Raw genomic sequence first — 17,111 nt, forward strand, 5'->3', positions numbered from 1 at the left:
CCCCCTTCCCCGCCTCTTACCTGCTTCAGCCCTGCCTTTAGGACTCCGTCAGGGACCTGCTGGTGGAACAAGAGAGCATTGCAGTGGTGTCCCAGGCAGGGCAGATGTCTTTTTAGCCAAGAGTAATACTTTGCCAGCAAGACACGCAAAGAGTCTAATCCTACGTTATTTAGGTGCCCTCCTGTATGCCTTTTCACCCTATGCTAAATAATGGCTATCACTTAAGTGTCAACAAATGTTTTGGTGATAAAAATCTAAACCATTTGCAGTCATAGATGTTGGGGAAGGACAGGGAGGAAAAAGACCGAGCCATACGCTAATCTCAGTGCCTGCGAGAAACGTACTTCGACGCTGTCCTAAGCTGGGGTCTCTGGGAGCGGAACGGTGTTGGGGAATTCTCGGGCAAGTGAAGTGTTGCAGGGAGAGGGGAGAGTTGGGGGGTGGGGAGAAGTTAAGCAAGGATCTGGTCTCCACTGGAGACTGGCTTCCTCCTGGTCCCCCAGGGAGCTCTGGAGTGTGGATTGTACCAGAGCAGCCCGACCCTGAGGCAGGGAGCTGATCTTCTATACCCCTGTGTCAGCCAGCCCCTCGCTGTGTGCGTCCTGGGGCTCAGATGTGGCTCAACCAACCCAAAGTGGCTGGGGACAAATTACTCTGAGGAGGAGGCAGCTGTGAGCCATTAGTGACCAACTCCCGCCTGGCACCTGGGGAATGGTGCCCCGTAGAGGGTCTGTGTAGGACACCAACAGCGTCCCTGCGTAAGGTCCAAAGAAATTAATTTGGAAGATTATCCAGTGATGCGTTTTGACACATGACAGGACCCTCTGACTAGAGGTGTCTATTGAACACAGGATTTATTATCAAGGGGTTTCTTGGGTTTTATTTTGCTTTAGGGGATTCAACTATTAGATCAGCTTTGCTAGAAGGAAAATTTTTTCTAAGGAAGGGACAGTGGCAGACATGCACCACCAAGGCTAAGAAGGTTCTTTGGGAAATTTGGGGGGAAAAGGTAGAAGAGGACTAGACATCCAAGTGGCAATAACTATCAAAAACTAGCTTATACCAACTTTGTCAGAAGAACGATACTAAATTCCTATAGCTATTAGATATTTTTCTTCTAGGTTCTTCTAAAACCATCTTACACATTGGTATTTTGCTATACATTTTTTTTTTTTTACTAACAATGCTTTGCATGGAACGTTCAACTATATAACGATGGATACATTGTCATTATATATTTGTCAAAACCTCTAGAATGTACAACCCAAGAGTGAATGCAGACTATGGGCTTTGAGTGATAAAGATGTGTGCTTGTCGGCTCATTGACTGTAGAAATGTACCCCTCTGGCATGGGATATTGATAGTGGAGAAAGTTGTATGTGTTGAGGCAGAGGGAGTATAGCAACTTTGCACATTCTGCTCCATTTTGCAGCTCTAAAAAATAAAGTCTATTGTTCTGTTCTGATCTCAGCCTGTCAATAATAATACCATGGCTCCTAATGCCTTAAGGCCCTCACATGGGCCTCCGTGAGCCTCCCTCAGACACGTCTCCCTTTCAGAATCAGTGTTACTACTGGGATGGCCCTTGTGGATCTTACTATGGTTGCAGGACACCCTTCAACAGCAGACATCAGGAAACTTTGGAAAAAGAAAGGTTTATGACTTAACAAGGCCCGGAAGCTGCACAGGACACCTGGGCTACATCAGTGACGCAGGGTGGCGGGGGAGAGCAAGCACACACGTGCACAGGCCTGGGATCCTGCTTTTATTGGAGTAAAGGGTGCGGACCCAGAGTTTCACAGGCTTACTCTTTATTGGTGAATTTAAGACATAAGAGCAATAATTTAAAGCTCTTGGGAAAGGGACAAGTGGCGCAAATGGCCAATTATGAAATCAACCAAGATCTCGAAAACAAAGGAGCCTTAGTGCAGCGGCAGGTAGCCTGACTCTTTATCAAGTCGCGTGGCTGGCCATGGATTTATTCATGATAGTTTCCTTGGAAATGGGTGCCTCTTTGAAATAGTTGTCTGGGCAGGCCAAGCTTACTGTCCGTGCTTACACTGCATCCTGCTTCTACAAGTCTATGACTCGCACACAGAAAGCCGGCTCTCCTCCTTGATCAGTTTCCTGTTCCTAAAGAACAGGTGATGTCCTAACATTGAAAGTTAAAATACAGTAAGAATTGGCCAAAAAGCATCCTTCAATTATACAATATATTCCTTCACTGCGTTTTTCATAGCTTTCGCTCGTGCTGGGAAGGGTACCGACATAGCACATACGTGGTATTTCAAGTCATGGGTGCATACTCCCATGGACTTGCACAGGCACATATGCACACATGCATGTGCACACACGCCCCTTCCTTAAAGAAAAAAGAAAGAAAGAAACCATCACCCACTCCACATGAAGCATCTGACTCATTTCTAGAATGCCTGTTGCTGTTATAGAAATTCAGCCCACAAATAAAATCTAACATGTTAAGCTTTTAACCACAACTGCCTAGAATTGTCTTCCGGTATTAACATAAAATACTTGCTGGGTTTTTCCTCTGATACTTTCACCCCAACGGGCAGGTGTCTCCCCTTCAAGAAGCTACTTCAAACCAAAGCTAATATGGATGAAAATGAAAACTAATAACTTTTATCAAATTATAGTGAGCTTTACCCTATAAGCTGCTTAGTGTTTCTATAGAAACCTGTCTGCTGAGCTTTTATCTCGGAGGCGTGAGTCCCTGGAGATGGACGACATTTCTCATGCTGTTTGTGGCCTATCTTTCCCCCTCCACAGGCCTTGAACCGAGGCATCGCCGCTGTCAAGGAGGATGCAGTGGAAATGCTGGCCAGCTACGGGCTGGCGTACTCCCTCATGAAGTTCTTCACGGGTCCCATGAGTGACTTCAAAAATGTGGGGCTGGTGTTCGTGAACAGCAAGCGAGACAGGACCAAAGCCGTCCTGTGCATGGTGGTGGCTGGTGCCGTCGCTGCCGTCTTTCACACCCTGATAGGTAAGGCTGCTGCCGCCCACGCGAGGGGCGAGCTCTCTCGTTTCTTGTGCCTTTCTGTCCGTTTGAATGCATTTATTGTGATACGTGATTTCCTTGGTAATTATTAAAACACTTGACGTGAAAATGTCAAGGGATGAAAGGAATGGGGTTTGTGCTCCTAGCGCAGGAAAAGAAAATGTGTTTTCTTTGGGAAGCTCTACTGTGGACTCCCAAGCCCTGTGTTGGAGAAGAAGAGACTTCAGGAAGGTCAACAAAATGGCCCAGGCTTCCTAGAGACTCGCCTTATGACACAGACTCAAAAATAAAAACGGAATGGTTTTTATTAAGATGATGCTTATCAGCAGTGAGAACAAATGATCATTTTATGTAGTAAATAAATAAAACAGATTGTTGAATGTATTAAAGTTAACTTATTTTAGGGGCTCACTAGTCTGTTTTATCCAAAGATGAGACTAAATACTATGGCATAACATTCTTTCCATGAAAAAATAAGAAAACTATATCATACATACAGTGACCTGCAGAGAGATGGACCAAGACCTTGGAAAAGAACTTCCTCTGGAGCCTCAGTTCTGCTTCTGCTACCTCCCTGGGGGGCAATAAAACTGTAAGAGCCTGACTTCAGAGCTCCTTGGCTTTAAAACAGCTCAGCTTACCGGGCATGAAAATTGAGTGTCACATCTATTTGGGCCGAGTTGCATAAAACCCGTGAAATAACACCTCATAAATCCATTGTGTACCTTCCAAACGGCACCAGCTGTATGAGCTCCATGAATGTCAGTGGTGAATAAAGGAGCCGGGAAATGAACCGAGACTATTAATGGTGTATTCAGATGGCAATTAATGGTTGCTCACACAAACTTGAATCTGAAGGTAAATGCCATGAGACCCTTTTGGTTTTCCTCTCAAATGTAGCACAAGCTTTTGTGCTGAGAACAGTGTGAAAACGTGAGAGGTTGCTACTCATGGGCCAGATTTTCAGGCAAAGTGTTGATATTGATCATTTAATTTGGGCGCAAAGCTTCAGGGCCTGGGGTTCAGAGGAGATGCTCTTCTTCCTCCAGCTCACGCCCTGAATACTAACTTGTGGATGTGCTTTGAAGAAATGTCCTGCAGCTAGATTGGATCTAAGTCACTTTCAAAGATGGTACATGCCTTGGAGAAAATTCCAGACGTGGAATGAGTAGGTCTAGATTAATTTGTGTTGAAATGGGTAAATTAGTTCCCTTTTGCTATCACTCTTTATTTGGATTTCTTAAATAAGCCTTACATTCCCTGCTTTAGTCATAGTTGAATAAGGCTTTGGGACTAATAGCTGATTACAGGGTGCCAGACATCACAGAAGAACAAAGCTGAGCGTCCTATGTCATTGAAACTGGAGTGAGGAACATGTGGCCATCGAGATGAAAATCAGCATCATTTTTCAAGTCCAGTCTAAAATTTTCCATTTTAAAACAAGTATAAAATCTTACGTGTGAATCAAAACAGTTCTATATCCCGGATGGATTTAGCTGTTGTTCTAAGCAGATTCTTGGAATTCTAGAAGATCTACTGACCCAAAAGTTTGTGTCTGTTCTCTGTGCACCAGAGCCTGGCTCTCAGTATCCAAACTGCAGGAGCCCTGGGAGTAATTCTGGCTTTTGGTTCTTGGTCTTTGTTGGGCAGCTGCCAATAAGTGTCTCATTTTAGCTAAATTGTGGCCACTCCTGTTGTTATGGGCTCATCTGTGAGACACCACTTTTTTAAATTGCAGGGCTTGGGGTTTGCCATGACCAAACCTTAATTTAGGCCAGTGGTCAGGATGTAGGTGTGCTCCCACATCCCCCTCTTAATTAATTTGTAAAAGAGGAAACCTTGCTGACCCTGTACTTGGTTAATTTGGGTCCAGGTAAATTTCACCTGCATGAAGTTAGTAGTATCTGTGCACCTAATTCACACAGATGGAGAAACCATGGCTGTGGCTGTTTTCTTGGTCTACACAGTTGATTCTCAAGTGACCTGTAAGGCCTCTTCCATGTTCCAGAGCAGCCTGGGCAGTGAGCACCGCTTAGGGGAGCAAGTTCCGAGGTTCTTCCAGTAACTTCTAGAGTGGGTCCATTGTCAGTCTTCCCATCTCCAACAACGTTTCCCTTATTCACGGGTTACAGACCCATCCTGGAAAGGGTACACGTGGGTATCACTGACACTAACAAGGATGCTAGACAAGGACAGTTTTAGCGTAGTCTCAAAACGCATCGCTCTGTAACAACCCTCCAATACTCAGTGACTCAAAACACAGCATTTATTCTTGCTCACCAGACCGGGGGCTGGCTGGCCGGTTTTTTCGGACTCACTATGCTCATGCCTCTGTTCTCTGCTGAGAATCAGGAGGCGGGGCTCACTGGGGGGCCGTCAGCCAGCAGGGGCTGGGCCGATGGCCTCTGCTGGGACGGCTGGGCTCTCTTCCACCAGCCTGAGCTTGTGTGGACAGCTGTGGCAATACCCCAAGTGAGAAGATAGCGGCCCACAAGGCCTTATGAGGCCAAGAACTGGAAGTGGCCGCCATCACTGCTACCGTGCGTGACTGACCAAGACAAATCCCAGTGCAGCCCAGGTTCAAGGCAGTAGGGAAACACACTCCAGCTTTGCACCAAAGGAACTATGAAATATTGCCGAGAAGGGATATAGGCAGGAGAGAAGAATCGGGGACATTTTGCAATCGGTCTACCCCAGTCACTTCTTTGGGGATGATGGATTCATGCATTTGTTTAATCAGTATGTATTGAACACCGACTATGTGGCAAACAGTGGGCAGATCCCAGGAATTCAGATACAAATAAGGCACATTCTCTAGAGAGAAGCAAGAGATCATGCGGTAAATTATTACAAAATACCCACTCCACAGAGACTCGACACCAGTGAGATCGCATTTACCTTCTTGTGTTAAAATCTCACATACACTGTATGCGTGGATTTACGATAGATTTCCAAGGCCTGCGTGGCGCTTGTACTTCCCACACCTGTATGTTCCAGATAACGGTTGCACAATGGGGACTCTAGAGGGGTGTCCTGTGTCTGTGTCCCAGCCCCCATGCCAGTACCCAGCTTCTTCACAGCCGGGTGTGCTGGCACAGTGCCTTATGCATAAAAGTTGTTCGACCCTGTGTGTGGAAGTGATTTAAATATCAGCCATAGAAGCACACACACTTTTGAAATGATTCATTAGAAACACAGGGGGTCAGGTTACCTGCCTCTGTGAAAAGCCTAGTAGTAAACAGAGAAGTCCGTGGCATAATCAGTAGTACTATTTTTTTCCTTATTGTTTTTTTTTAAAGATTTTATTTATTTACTTGACAGACAGAGATCACAAGTAAGCAGAGAGGCAGGCAGAGAGAGAGGAGGAAGCAGGCTCCCTGCTGAGTAGAGCGCCGGATGTGGGGCTCGATCCTAGGACCCTGAGATCATGACCTGAGCTGAAGGCAGAGGCTTAACCCACTGAGCCACCCAGGTGCCCCTCTTTATTATTTTTTTAAATTTAATTTTTATTTTCAGTGTTCCAAGATTCATTGTTTATGCACCACACCCAGTGCTCCATGCAATATGTGCCTCCTTAATACCCACCACCAGGGTCACAGGAATACTTGTAAGACTTTTAAGCATGGGGACTTTGGAATTTGAATGAGAATAAAGGTTCTCAAATCACCTCTTGGAAATGCACATATTATTCTCTTACTAGAATCAGAAGAAGGCTTTCCCCTCAATTCCCAGAGGAAAAGAGGTGTATAGACTTGCCTTGATTAGTATTAATATTTCGAGGCATTTTGCAACAGGCGCGGGTAACTAGCCTGAGAACCACTCATTCTGGAAAGAGCCGGTCACCCTGATGGGCCCAGGGCAGAAGAGCTGGGGATTTGGCCCTCCTGGTTTCTTCTCCTTTGGGTGGGGTCAAAAGCTGTCTACCTATAAAAAGGTCAGGCCTGTGTCCTCCCTGCTGCGGCCACGTCATGAAATCCGTTTGCGTCTTGTTCAGAAGCCTTGTTTAATTTTTCTTTTGAGTTGTTCTGCCCTTCAGAAGGAATAGAAGCTGTCTCAGAACCGTCGAGGTGGGGCAGTTGATAGAAGTCGATGGTCCCTGAATGTTAGGGCAGCCAGCCTGGTAATTATGGACTCAGTGCAAAGCACTTTCAACAAATTACCCCCAGCCAACAGCTCCAGCCAGAAACAGCTCAAGGGCACAGGAGCGGAGAACCAGCTGCAGGCTAGAAAAAGCAAAGGGGGAGGAGAGGCAGAGTCAGAAAGCTTGGCCCCCTGAGCTCACCACTCAGCCCTCCTTCAGTCCGTCTTCCTTATCCTCTCGCTTAGAGGCACTGTTTTTGACATTTTCACTAAAATATTCTAATCAGTAGGTACACTGAGGTCTGTCTGCAGAAGGTAGAGAAGCAGATATGTATCGATCTCTGTGCCGTCCGGGGCCTCACAAGCAGATGGCACGCCGGGCTCTCGGCATCTCAGACTCGTGGGTCCCAGAGTCTCCTGGGAAAAAAATTTTCCCGTTCTCAGAAGCCGCCTGTGTGACTTTGCTGGGCTTGTGCTAATGATGCACCACAGACTGGGAGCTGAGACAACGGAAATGTATCATCTCCCAGGGCTGGAGGCTGGACGATCAAGCTGTCAGCGGGGTTGATGCCCACCCCGGGACTCTCTGGAAGCTTCAGTGGCTTGCTGGCAACCTTGAGCCTTCTTGAGTGTGTGGACGCATCCCCCACCCCACCCCCCATCTCTGCCTTCACATCCACGAGGTGTTCTCCTCGTGTGTGTCCACCTCTGGGTCCAGATTTCCCCTTCTTAAAAGCATCCCAGTTATATCGGATTGGGGGCCCACACTGCTCCAGTGTGACCTCATCTTTCCTAATTAGAGCTGCAATGACCCTGTCACCTAAGAAGGTCACATTCTGCCGTCCCCAGGGACAGGGCTCACTCATCCTGTCTCACGTCTAGATCTCGGCCTTCCCTGCTCTCAGAGTCCATCAAGTGCCCGTGGCCTTGTCTATGGGCTCTAAACTTGGCCCTGGAATTTCAGCCCGTGAGCTATTCCTAGCTGCCCGGCTCTCGCCCCTGGCATGGCGTTGCCTGTCTCAGCCAGCTCGGCTGCCTTGACCTGCCAGCAGCTTCTGTCTGCGAGGGTGGGACAGTCTTTGGGCCGGGGATGAGTCCCCCCTGGCAGGTCCCAGCACAGTGGCTGGTTCCCGACTGAATGAAACGAATGTACACGTGATCAGCAGCAACAGTAAACTCTGAGACAAAACCTGCCGGTTTCAGTGCCCCAAGTACACCATTCACCTCCTTAAGGAACGTCTTCACCAGGGCCTTGAGTTTCCATCTCTCTGCTTTCCCTGGGTCTGAGCGCCTCACACCAGGCGGGGAAGGTGGGCTGTGGGGCTCCCGCCCTGCCCCTCCCCTGAGCCTCCCAGGGTCAGGTCAAGCTTTCTCTAATCTGCTCATCTAATCTAGTCTGTGTGCCCTCGGATCCCAGCGTGGACCTCACAGCTGCATCCTGCCCTCCTTGTCCCAACTTCCCAGGTCTTTGCTCTTTCTGCCCTGGGACACGCTCCCTCCCGGATTTCCCTTCTTGCTGCCTCAGTGGCTCGGCTGGCCCCACCATGCCCCACACCTGACATGTTTGCTCCCCTGGCGGCTCACTTTTTGGTTCTCCCGTGCCCCTCCTTAGAGGGCCTCAACCTCTCCTCCTGCATTTGCCTCTCCCATCCCCCCGTTCTCGGGACGTCCTGCCCGTTCCATACCCCCCACGCCTCGAAATCACTTTACTTCCCCATCTGGGATTCCCACTTGTGCATGTAAATATCCATGAAATCATACTGAAGACTTGACTGAAAGTTCTCATGAGGCAGGACTAATCCGCCGAAAAAGAGTGGAAGCTTCTTTCTTTACCATCGGTTTCTTCTTAGTTCATAGGGGTCCAAGTCATCCCCCAAACTTTGAAGTGGAGAGAAGGATCTTATTATTCACCTAAAATGAGACTCTCGCTGCATTCTGTCTCCGTTCTGATTTCAAAGCAGCTTTATAGTTGTCCACTGTATTAATATTCGTATTTATAGAAAAATGAAAACAGCAGGAATGGTGCTATTAAACCGCCATGTAAAACGGTACGAAAACACAAAGATTGTTGGTTTTCGATATAGTCTAATCATCTATCAATGAGGTGAAAATCTTAGTTTATTTCATCTTTGCTAACAGCAGCTGCCAGAGTGCCCAGCTAATCCACTAGAAAGACCTTCCTCTTCCTTTCTTTATATCTGTCCTGCGGCTGCCGATTCATTTGCTCTGTGTCAGTTCAACACCAGCACGCTCCTCCCAAAAGATGAAACAAAACAAATAGCAAGCTGTGAAAAGGCTTTCCATTTTTTTATTGAAAAGACATATTCACAGGGGCACCCGGGGGACACCGGTGGTTAAGCATCCGAGTCTTGGTTTTGGCTCCGGTCATGATCCCAGGGTCGTGAGACTGAGCCCTGGGTCAGGCTCTGCACTCGGTGGGGAGTCTGCTTGACATCCTCTCCCTCTCCCTCTTCCCTTTCCTCTCTTGAAAAAAAAGAAAAAAGGAAAAGAAAAGAAAAAGAAAGGGTGTATCAACATTTGGGAATTTCCTTTTAGTCAATAAGTACTACTCCATATAAACATTTAGCTTCCAAATGATCCGTCAAGCGCCCTTTCATGATGTCAAGTTAATGGACGCATCCTAAATGCATAATAGGAGATTGAGTAATTGATGCCAAGTAAACCCACAAAAAGGAATTTATTGCAGCCATTAAAGTGTGGGAGCAAATCACGGAAAGATGGTCATGGTTTACAAAAGAATATATATACGGAATGATCCCATGTTCATGTTAAAACATACATATATACTCCACGCACGCGCCCACCACACACATCCCCATAAAAGAACTGGGCTGTTAGAACCCAGAGCATTCACCGGGACTCCCACTGAGCAGAGGGCTAAGATTGGACATGATCTTTTTTCCATTTGCTCATCTAATTTTCTCATTTTTCTACACCAAAAAACAAAAAAAAAGAAAGAAAGAAACCCAAATATTACATCTAACATTGTTTTTGCACTTTTGAGATAAAAAGCTTAAAAGATAACTTTTTCTAAATGTTGTTCTGTATGTTTTTTGGCCCTTTGCAGCTTATAGTGACTTAGGCTACTACATTATCAATAAACTGCACCATGTGGATGAGTCTGTGGGCAGCAAAACGAGACGGGCCTTCCTGTATCTTGCTGCCTTCCCTTTTATGGATGCGATGGTGAGTAATTGTGGACACTTCTTTAAAAAAAAAAATGATGGTGTACTTAACATAAAATTTACCATTTTAGCCATAGACCCCCATTTGGTTCATCCATTCCTCCATCAGTGGACACCTGGGTGATTTCTACCTTTTGGCTCTTTCTATAATGGGTTATGAACATGGGTATACAATACCTCCTTGAGCTCCCTGTTTTAATCCTTTTTGGGTAGAGAGCCAGAAGTAAAATTGCTGGATTATATCATAATTCTATGTTTAATTTTTGAGGGACCCTCATCCTGATCTCCGTGGCAGCTCTATCATTTTATAAGCCCACCAGCAGTACAGAAGGGTTCTAGCTGGCCCCAGACTCGTAACCAGCCCATCTTGGCCATTTATTTGATGAGAATCGTCGTACTTGCCACAAAGTTCTAGCAAGAGGCAAGAGAGCCTATTTGAAAGCTGTATTTAAATATGAAGTTCTTTCCTGATATAGTCAGGATCAAGGGATCAGGACAGCTTTCTGATAAACTCACCATTTGTGTGGCTTAAGCACCCAAAAGCATTTTAGAATGAGAATCTCTGGAAAATATGGATAGGCTTTCATGACTTTAATAACCAGCTTTACTACCTTACTAAGGGTGGCTCACTTCCATAGATTAAATTCTTTGTCATGATATGGGAGAGTTCTCAGAGAATGCTTTGTCTCTATTCCTCTGTGCTATTGAGAATTATAAAAGAGATTTAATCAAAATAAAAATATATATTTTATACACACACACACACACACACACATCTTCAGTAATGTCTAATGCTGGGAAATAAACCTCTTCTTTGGGTTCCGTTTTAAATTATTTTGGGGGGTAGACTTAAAAATACGTTCATCTGTATAGTTTTTCAGTGCCCTGCCCCTCGAGTTTCACATACTGTAGATGCGTGAGGTAAATGGGCGTCCACAGTGAGGTGAGGCCAACCCCCACATCCTTGGAGGAATGAGCCAAGGTCAACTACGGGTGGTCCACCTTCTCTGATGGTATCAGGAGTGCTATACCGCCTGCAGTTAGCTTATGGACGTGGTGGGAATCTCTGACTGCTTCCCACCAGTCTGCACGGTGACCCTGAACTCACAGTTTTCATGCCAAGGCTCTGATTGTCACTTGGTGTGGCGGCAGGGTCGGTGGGAGAATTGGGCCATTGGAGCACTGGTACCTGGATTTTCTTTTTCTTACTTATCACCAAGTAAGAAATTTACTCTGTATTTACCCTGGCAGTTGACACGTACTCCAAAAAAAAAAAAGGACAAAGAGGCTGGATTTCCTAGAGCTGAATTCCCTAACAGTGCCCCATGCTGACCTAAGGGGGCCCCATAGTGCTTGGAATCAGGAAACAGTAGAAGCCCAACTTTCTAGACAGAGGCCCAATACTGCTCTGAGGCCTGCCCCCCATCTGTATGGGGGCTCTGTTGGACACACAGAAGAATTACGGTGATACGTGAATTCAGGGACTTGGAACTAAAAGTGAATCCGTGTGCCCTATGTTCCATTTCCCTTCAGCTGTATTTCTTTGCCGTGAAAGAGTTTCTAAAACTCAGCGTAACACCAGAACACTGGGGATTAACACCCTTTACTTTTCTGTTTCATCATCAGCGGCCCCCAAAGACCCAGCAGTAAGAGACCGTTCGTGAAAAACAAAATAATGAACATCGATAAAAAGCCAGGTCATCTTCCCAAGCACATACCCCTACACACCTTCCCCTGGTTAGAGAGAGAATGTTTGAAAACCACAAAGCTTATCATCCCGATGGCTTCGGTCAACCAAGGGGGCCCACAAGCCACTGTTTGCAAGTGTTATCGACAGCTGGCGCCTCTTTCCACGTCTGGCACCTCGAGACCTGTGAGCTGAGGGAGGAAGTAGATGGGGCAGCTACTGTACAGGAGTCCCGACACAGACCTCAGGAATAAATCGTATTTGTCTGATGGCGCGAAGCTCGCACGAAATGTTACTGCCGTGTCGGTCCGCAATGGCCTTTCCGGGTCAGAAGGGTGATGCTCACACAGATTCTGCCTTGGACTTCAGACCTCCAAACTCACCAGCCCCCCGGGCTTTCCATTGTCTGCTCCCCCCGAGAACCTTCCTCTTCATCTCCCTCAGAGGCAAAGTTTCAGATCAGATCCTGCCCCAACTTGAAGAGAAGGAAGGAGTAGAGCCCTCATGGTTTGATGAGAACCTGTAATGACTGTAATAACTCGGAACTGAGCTGGAGCCCTCGTTATGACATGCCTCGCAGAGGGTGAATGCTTCTGCCTTGTCAGTCCAGCTGCCCCAGAGAGAGAGGGTGTTCCCTCTGTTCTTGGTATCCATCTAGCTTCCCTGCCAGGAAAGCTAGTGAGTGCCCTGGTCCGCCTTACCACCTGTACTAAGTAAATCCTGTGCAGTCACTGATTCCACTTAGAAATCTAACGCGGACCTAGCCACCAGGCCAAGTTATGGTCATTTGACCAACGGAAGGTTTGTCCTGTGCTCCGAAGGTTCTGGGGTGGGGGTGGGGGGTTGTAGCAGTCTATTTCCGGATTGCCCAGTAAATCCTAACGGCCAGAAGTCATCCGATCCCGACGGTGTCTCTCATGCCAGATTCTCTTCATCCCGGCAGGCGTGGACCCATGCTGGCATTCTCCTCAAACACAAATACAGTTTCCTGGTGGGATGTGCCTCGATCTCCGATGTCATCGCTCAGGTAAGTAGGGTCTGTGTGTCTGTCAGAGCTCCCTGGAGCCCCCTCCTGCCTCGCTGACGTGCATTCCCTCTGCGGGGGCCTTCCTGCCTTACTCCAGCCGAACGTGGACATCAGGGAAGGTGTGTTGAACAGGGGGGAGCATGAGACCTCTTGTAGGAGACGCAGGTCTAACCCTGCGAGAAGGAGGGTGGTAGGAATTGACATTCAGCGTCAGATGTGTGGGCCCTGAGGCTTACAGAACTCGCCTGTGACGTGGCCATCGGGTCCCAGCACACACGTGTCTGGTGGTCAGTGGGCCGCAGCTGGGGGCACACTTGGTCCCCCGTGTGGTCTCCCAATACATGGTCTGTCCCTTGGCTCTAGAGGGAGCTCTTGGGAATTCTTATTCCATGTTGTTTCTCGTGTAGATGCCACACACGGCTGCCCTTCCTGCGTCATTAGCCCACATTTCACAAGAGCCAGGAGGCTGGACGTGCTCTGAGAGGAAGGGCCGACGTTGCCCTTTCTGTGGAGCCCGGCTCTGGCACCAGCCCCAGCTCTCCACGTTACTTCCTTTCTTCTGCCACTCAGGACACTGCATGAAAATTTCAGCAGAAAATTAGATTTAATTCCCGTAATCTATAAATCAGCCCTAGTTCCTACAATCAGGGGTTCGGGAGAACCGTTTCTTCACAGAGGAGGGGGATGGGCTGATTTTTAAGCTCCTTTCCCAGTTCTCGGTTCCATCCTATGAGCATTTCCATGCATTTCTACCTGGTTTCCCCCCATCATACAAGCTAGTCTGGTGGCCACCTTTTTGAAATAATCTACTGTCAGACCATTAGTACCTCCCTAAAGACTAACAATTACATTTCCAAATTAATTGCATTTACTCCAAGAATCACTATTGAAAGTAATTTAAATTAATTCCTGTTAACACTGTGTGTGTATGTGTGTGTGTGTGTTTGCTCACACATGCATATACCTGGACACTCGCTCATGTCCTCTTTGGATATAGTTTTGTTAATTTTCTTTGTGAGTTATTAGAGGTTTTTGTCCTGATCTTACTTTTATTCATCCTCTGAGAGATGATCTAAACTGCCTTATTCACTCTAATCAGTTAATTTGAAATTAAGGCCGCACCTCTCTTTTCCAACATTGGCATCAGCAACTCAGGGAATATTTATAGATGTGTGTTTTCTTAAGGGCAAACAAACAAAACACAACTTCACTTTGCCGGAGATAAATATAGTGAGCATCTAGGAGTAGAAGGGAAAACCAGATCCCTGAAAAATGCTTTGCCAGCACGCCTACGGCCATTTTCCTTCTCAGTTTTAAACCCCGTCCTGGCCGGTGCCTGCTGGAAGGGCTCGCAAGTGCAGAATGATCAGATCTGGTTGGGAAGAGAGACGGGAGCTGGATTCAGTACCATCTGGCCCCGAGCTATTCCTGGTGAAGTAGTTATTTTAAACCTTGTAGTTTGAAAGTTTGGAGGAATAAATGCGATGTTCGTTCCTAAGTCTTTTATTACCCTGCTCCCCCACCCCCAGTTTTAGTCCTCTGTTTCTTGAAAGCATTTTGTTCAACACCGAATTTGTGAGTAGACAGGTCTCAGGCAAAGTCCTCTGCAAATACCACCTTGGCATAGAGAGATAGCAAGTCATTGCCAATGGTAAAATGAAAGTAGCTTATAATGCCTTTCAGTGGCAACTCCCATTTTTTAAGATTTTACTAAGCTGGGATGCCTGGGTGGTTCTGTCGGTTGAGTGTCTGACTCTTGGTTTCAGCCCAGATCTTGATCTCAGGGTCGTGGGATCGAGCGAGCCTTGGGCTCTGCTTGTCCCTCTGCCTCTCCTCCAGCTCTTGCCTACTCCTCTCTCTCTCAAATAAATAAATGCATCAAATCTTTAAAAAAAACTTTTACTGAGCTAATTGATCTCTCACCATAGTACAAGAAAGCTCTCTTGGTTTGGTTTACCTGTGCAGTATTGCTTTTCTGTGCCACCATTACTGTCAGTAACACTATGTCCTAGGGGCACCTGGGTGGCTCAGTTGGTTAAGCATCTGCCTTCGACTCAGGTCATGATCCCGGGGTCCTGGGATCGAGCCCTGCATGGGGCTCCTTGCTCGGCAGGGAGCCTGCTGCTCCGTCTTCTTCTCCCTCTGCTGCTCCCCCTGCTCGTGTTCCCTCTCTCTCTCTGTCAAATAAACAAAACCTTTAAAAATAAAATAGTGCTACATTCCAATAGATTGCCAAAGAATTTATGAAGACTATTGCTGTTTCTGTTGTATTTCACAATCACCTGGTCAATATTTGCTCAGCATCCACAGGAGCGATCTCAGGGCGTTGCTGGATCTTACTGGGACCTCCCGTCCTAGCCCTGGCCTCCCGACTCAGCCCAGCACCGTGGGACGGGAGGCCTCCCTCCCACTCAGCAGCGTTGCTGCCGTCCTGTCCGTCCCTGGGCTCGCTGGCTTTTCATCTCAGCCTCCTGGCCAGGCCGCACTCCCGAATCCCCCACAATACACCTTTTACCACCTGCACCCAGAAAGTCCAGCAGGTGATGGAACCACGCATCGACGCTCATCACTCACCGCAGCTGACCCAGTAGCTGCGTCAGAGGGTCCCTCCGCTCCTCTCTCTTCCCAGTAGACAAGCTCCCTTCCCACTTCCATGAGAAAGTCGAAGCCACCGAATTCTTCACCCTCTGGCCACCAGACTTACAAGCCTGCCTCCTAACCCCGCGTCATCTGCGTTTCCCCCCCCACTCTGGGAAACGAGGCACCCCCCCCTTCCCTGGTCCAGAACTGCGGCGTCCACCTGCACTTTCTCAAGCATGGGGTCCAGCTGGCTCTCCGAGACCCGTTGTCTCTCCCCTGGGTCATTTCTCCTGACGCGTAAACGTGCTCCCCCGTCTGCCGTTTTAACAGAACCACAAGGGCAGCTTTTTCGTGCTCCCGTGTGCCTCTCGGGCTCCAGTTCTGTTACTTCGCAGCCAGACTTTCCGGAAGGGGGTTTTTGCGCACTGTCTGCATTTCTTTTCTACTTCTGTCCTTTTACCACCTCCAAGTCGGCTCCCCGGGGCCGGTGCAGGGGAGGTCTTGCCAATGACCTCTGTGTCACTTGATCCATGGGACGGTTCCGTCAACTTTCTGGCCGTCTCTTCACTGCCTTCACTGCTCCCTCCTGCACAAAACGCGGCCTCGCTCTGGAACTCAGCACCGCCCGCCTGCTCGGTCTCCTCCTCCTGGAGGCCCCTCCTCTGCAGATGTGAAGATGTGGACGCTCCTCGAGGCTTTCTCTCTCCTTGCTGGGCTCTGTTGGAGAAGAACCTAGTTCCCGCCCTAGGTCTGTAGCATCTCTAACAGGACCAGCGATTCCCGAATCAGCCGCATCCTGTCCTCTGAGCACCAGACAACATATCTATATGCCAGTCTGGTCCTCGGCACCCCCCCTAAGCTCAAATTCATACGTTCTCTCTCGAGTGTTTCGATTTTGAGCAAACCCGTGGCACTGTCACCGGGTCAGAAGCCTGGGGACCGTCCTCTTCATCACCAGGCCTTTTCGATTTTAATCCCGGGTGTATCTTCGATGTGCTCTCTTCTCCCCATTACGACCCCCTCGCCCGGGTCCGAAGGAGCCCCCGTCCCGCCCGGACCACTAAAGAAGTCTCCCGACTGGCCTCTACTCTGGCCCGCCCCTCCTTCTTTACTTCCTTCCTCCCCTCTGCGGCCACAGTGATCTCTTCTCTTGGAAATTCTGGCCACGCTGCTCAGAAGCTGCTTTAAACATTGCTTCCTGGGGTTCCTGGGATAAACAGTCAAAATCCTGGTCATGGAGACAACGTTCAAGACCCTTGGCCCGTGCTTCCTCACCGGCCTGGCACTCTTCTCTCGTCCCCTCGCTCCTGCCATCCCTACCACGGGCACGCCATTTAGGGCCCTGGTGTGGCAGAGGACCCTTTCCTGGGGCTCTTTGCTTCGGCCCCTCTGCCCAGGCGGACTTGCTCTGCCTCACGTCCTCGTCCCTGCCACCGACTCCTGCCACACCCTGCCGAGACCACAGGTCTCGATTCAGGTGGCACCGGGGATGCCCTCCCTCGAAGCAGCCAG

At 48.2% G+C, this 17,111-nt stretch overlaps 1 protein-coding gene across 1 annotated transcript in view; it reads left to right on the plus strand.

Moving 5' to 3' along the window:
• The window catches only part of ANKH (ANKH inorganic pyrophosphate transport regulator), a 128,599-nt gene that overhangs the window by 72,464 nt on the left and 39,024 nt on the right, over positions 1–17,111 (plus strand). The window contains exons 2-4 of the mRNA XM_044233696.1: positions 2,788–3,004; positions 10,188–10,306; positions 12,936–13,019. Coding sequence (XP_044089631.1) covers positions 2,788–3,004; positions 10,188–10,306; positions 12,936–13,019 — 420 coding nt within the window. The remainder of the gene's footprint in view (positions 1–2,787; positions 3,005–10,187; positions 10,307–12,935; positions 13,020–17,111) is intronic.

The sequence above is a fragment of the Neovison vison genome, chromosome 1, assembly GCF_020171115.1.
Source record: "Neovison vison isolate M4711 chromosome 1, ASM_NN_V1, whole genome shotgun sequence".
Taxonomy (NCBI): domain Eukaryota; kingdom Metazoa; phylum Chordata; class Mammalia; order Carnivora; family Mustelidae; genus Neogale; species Neogale vison.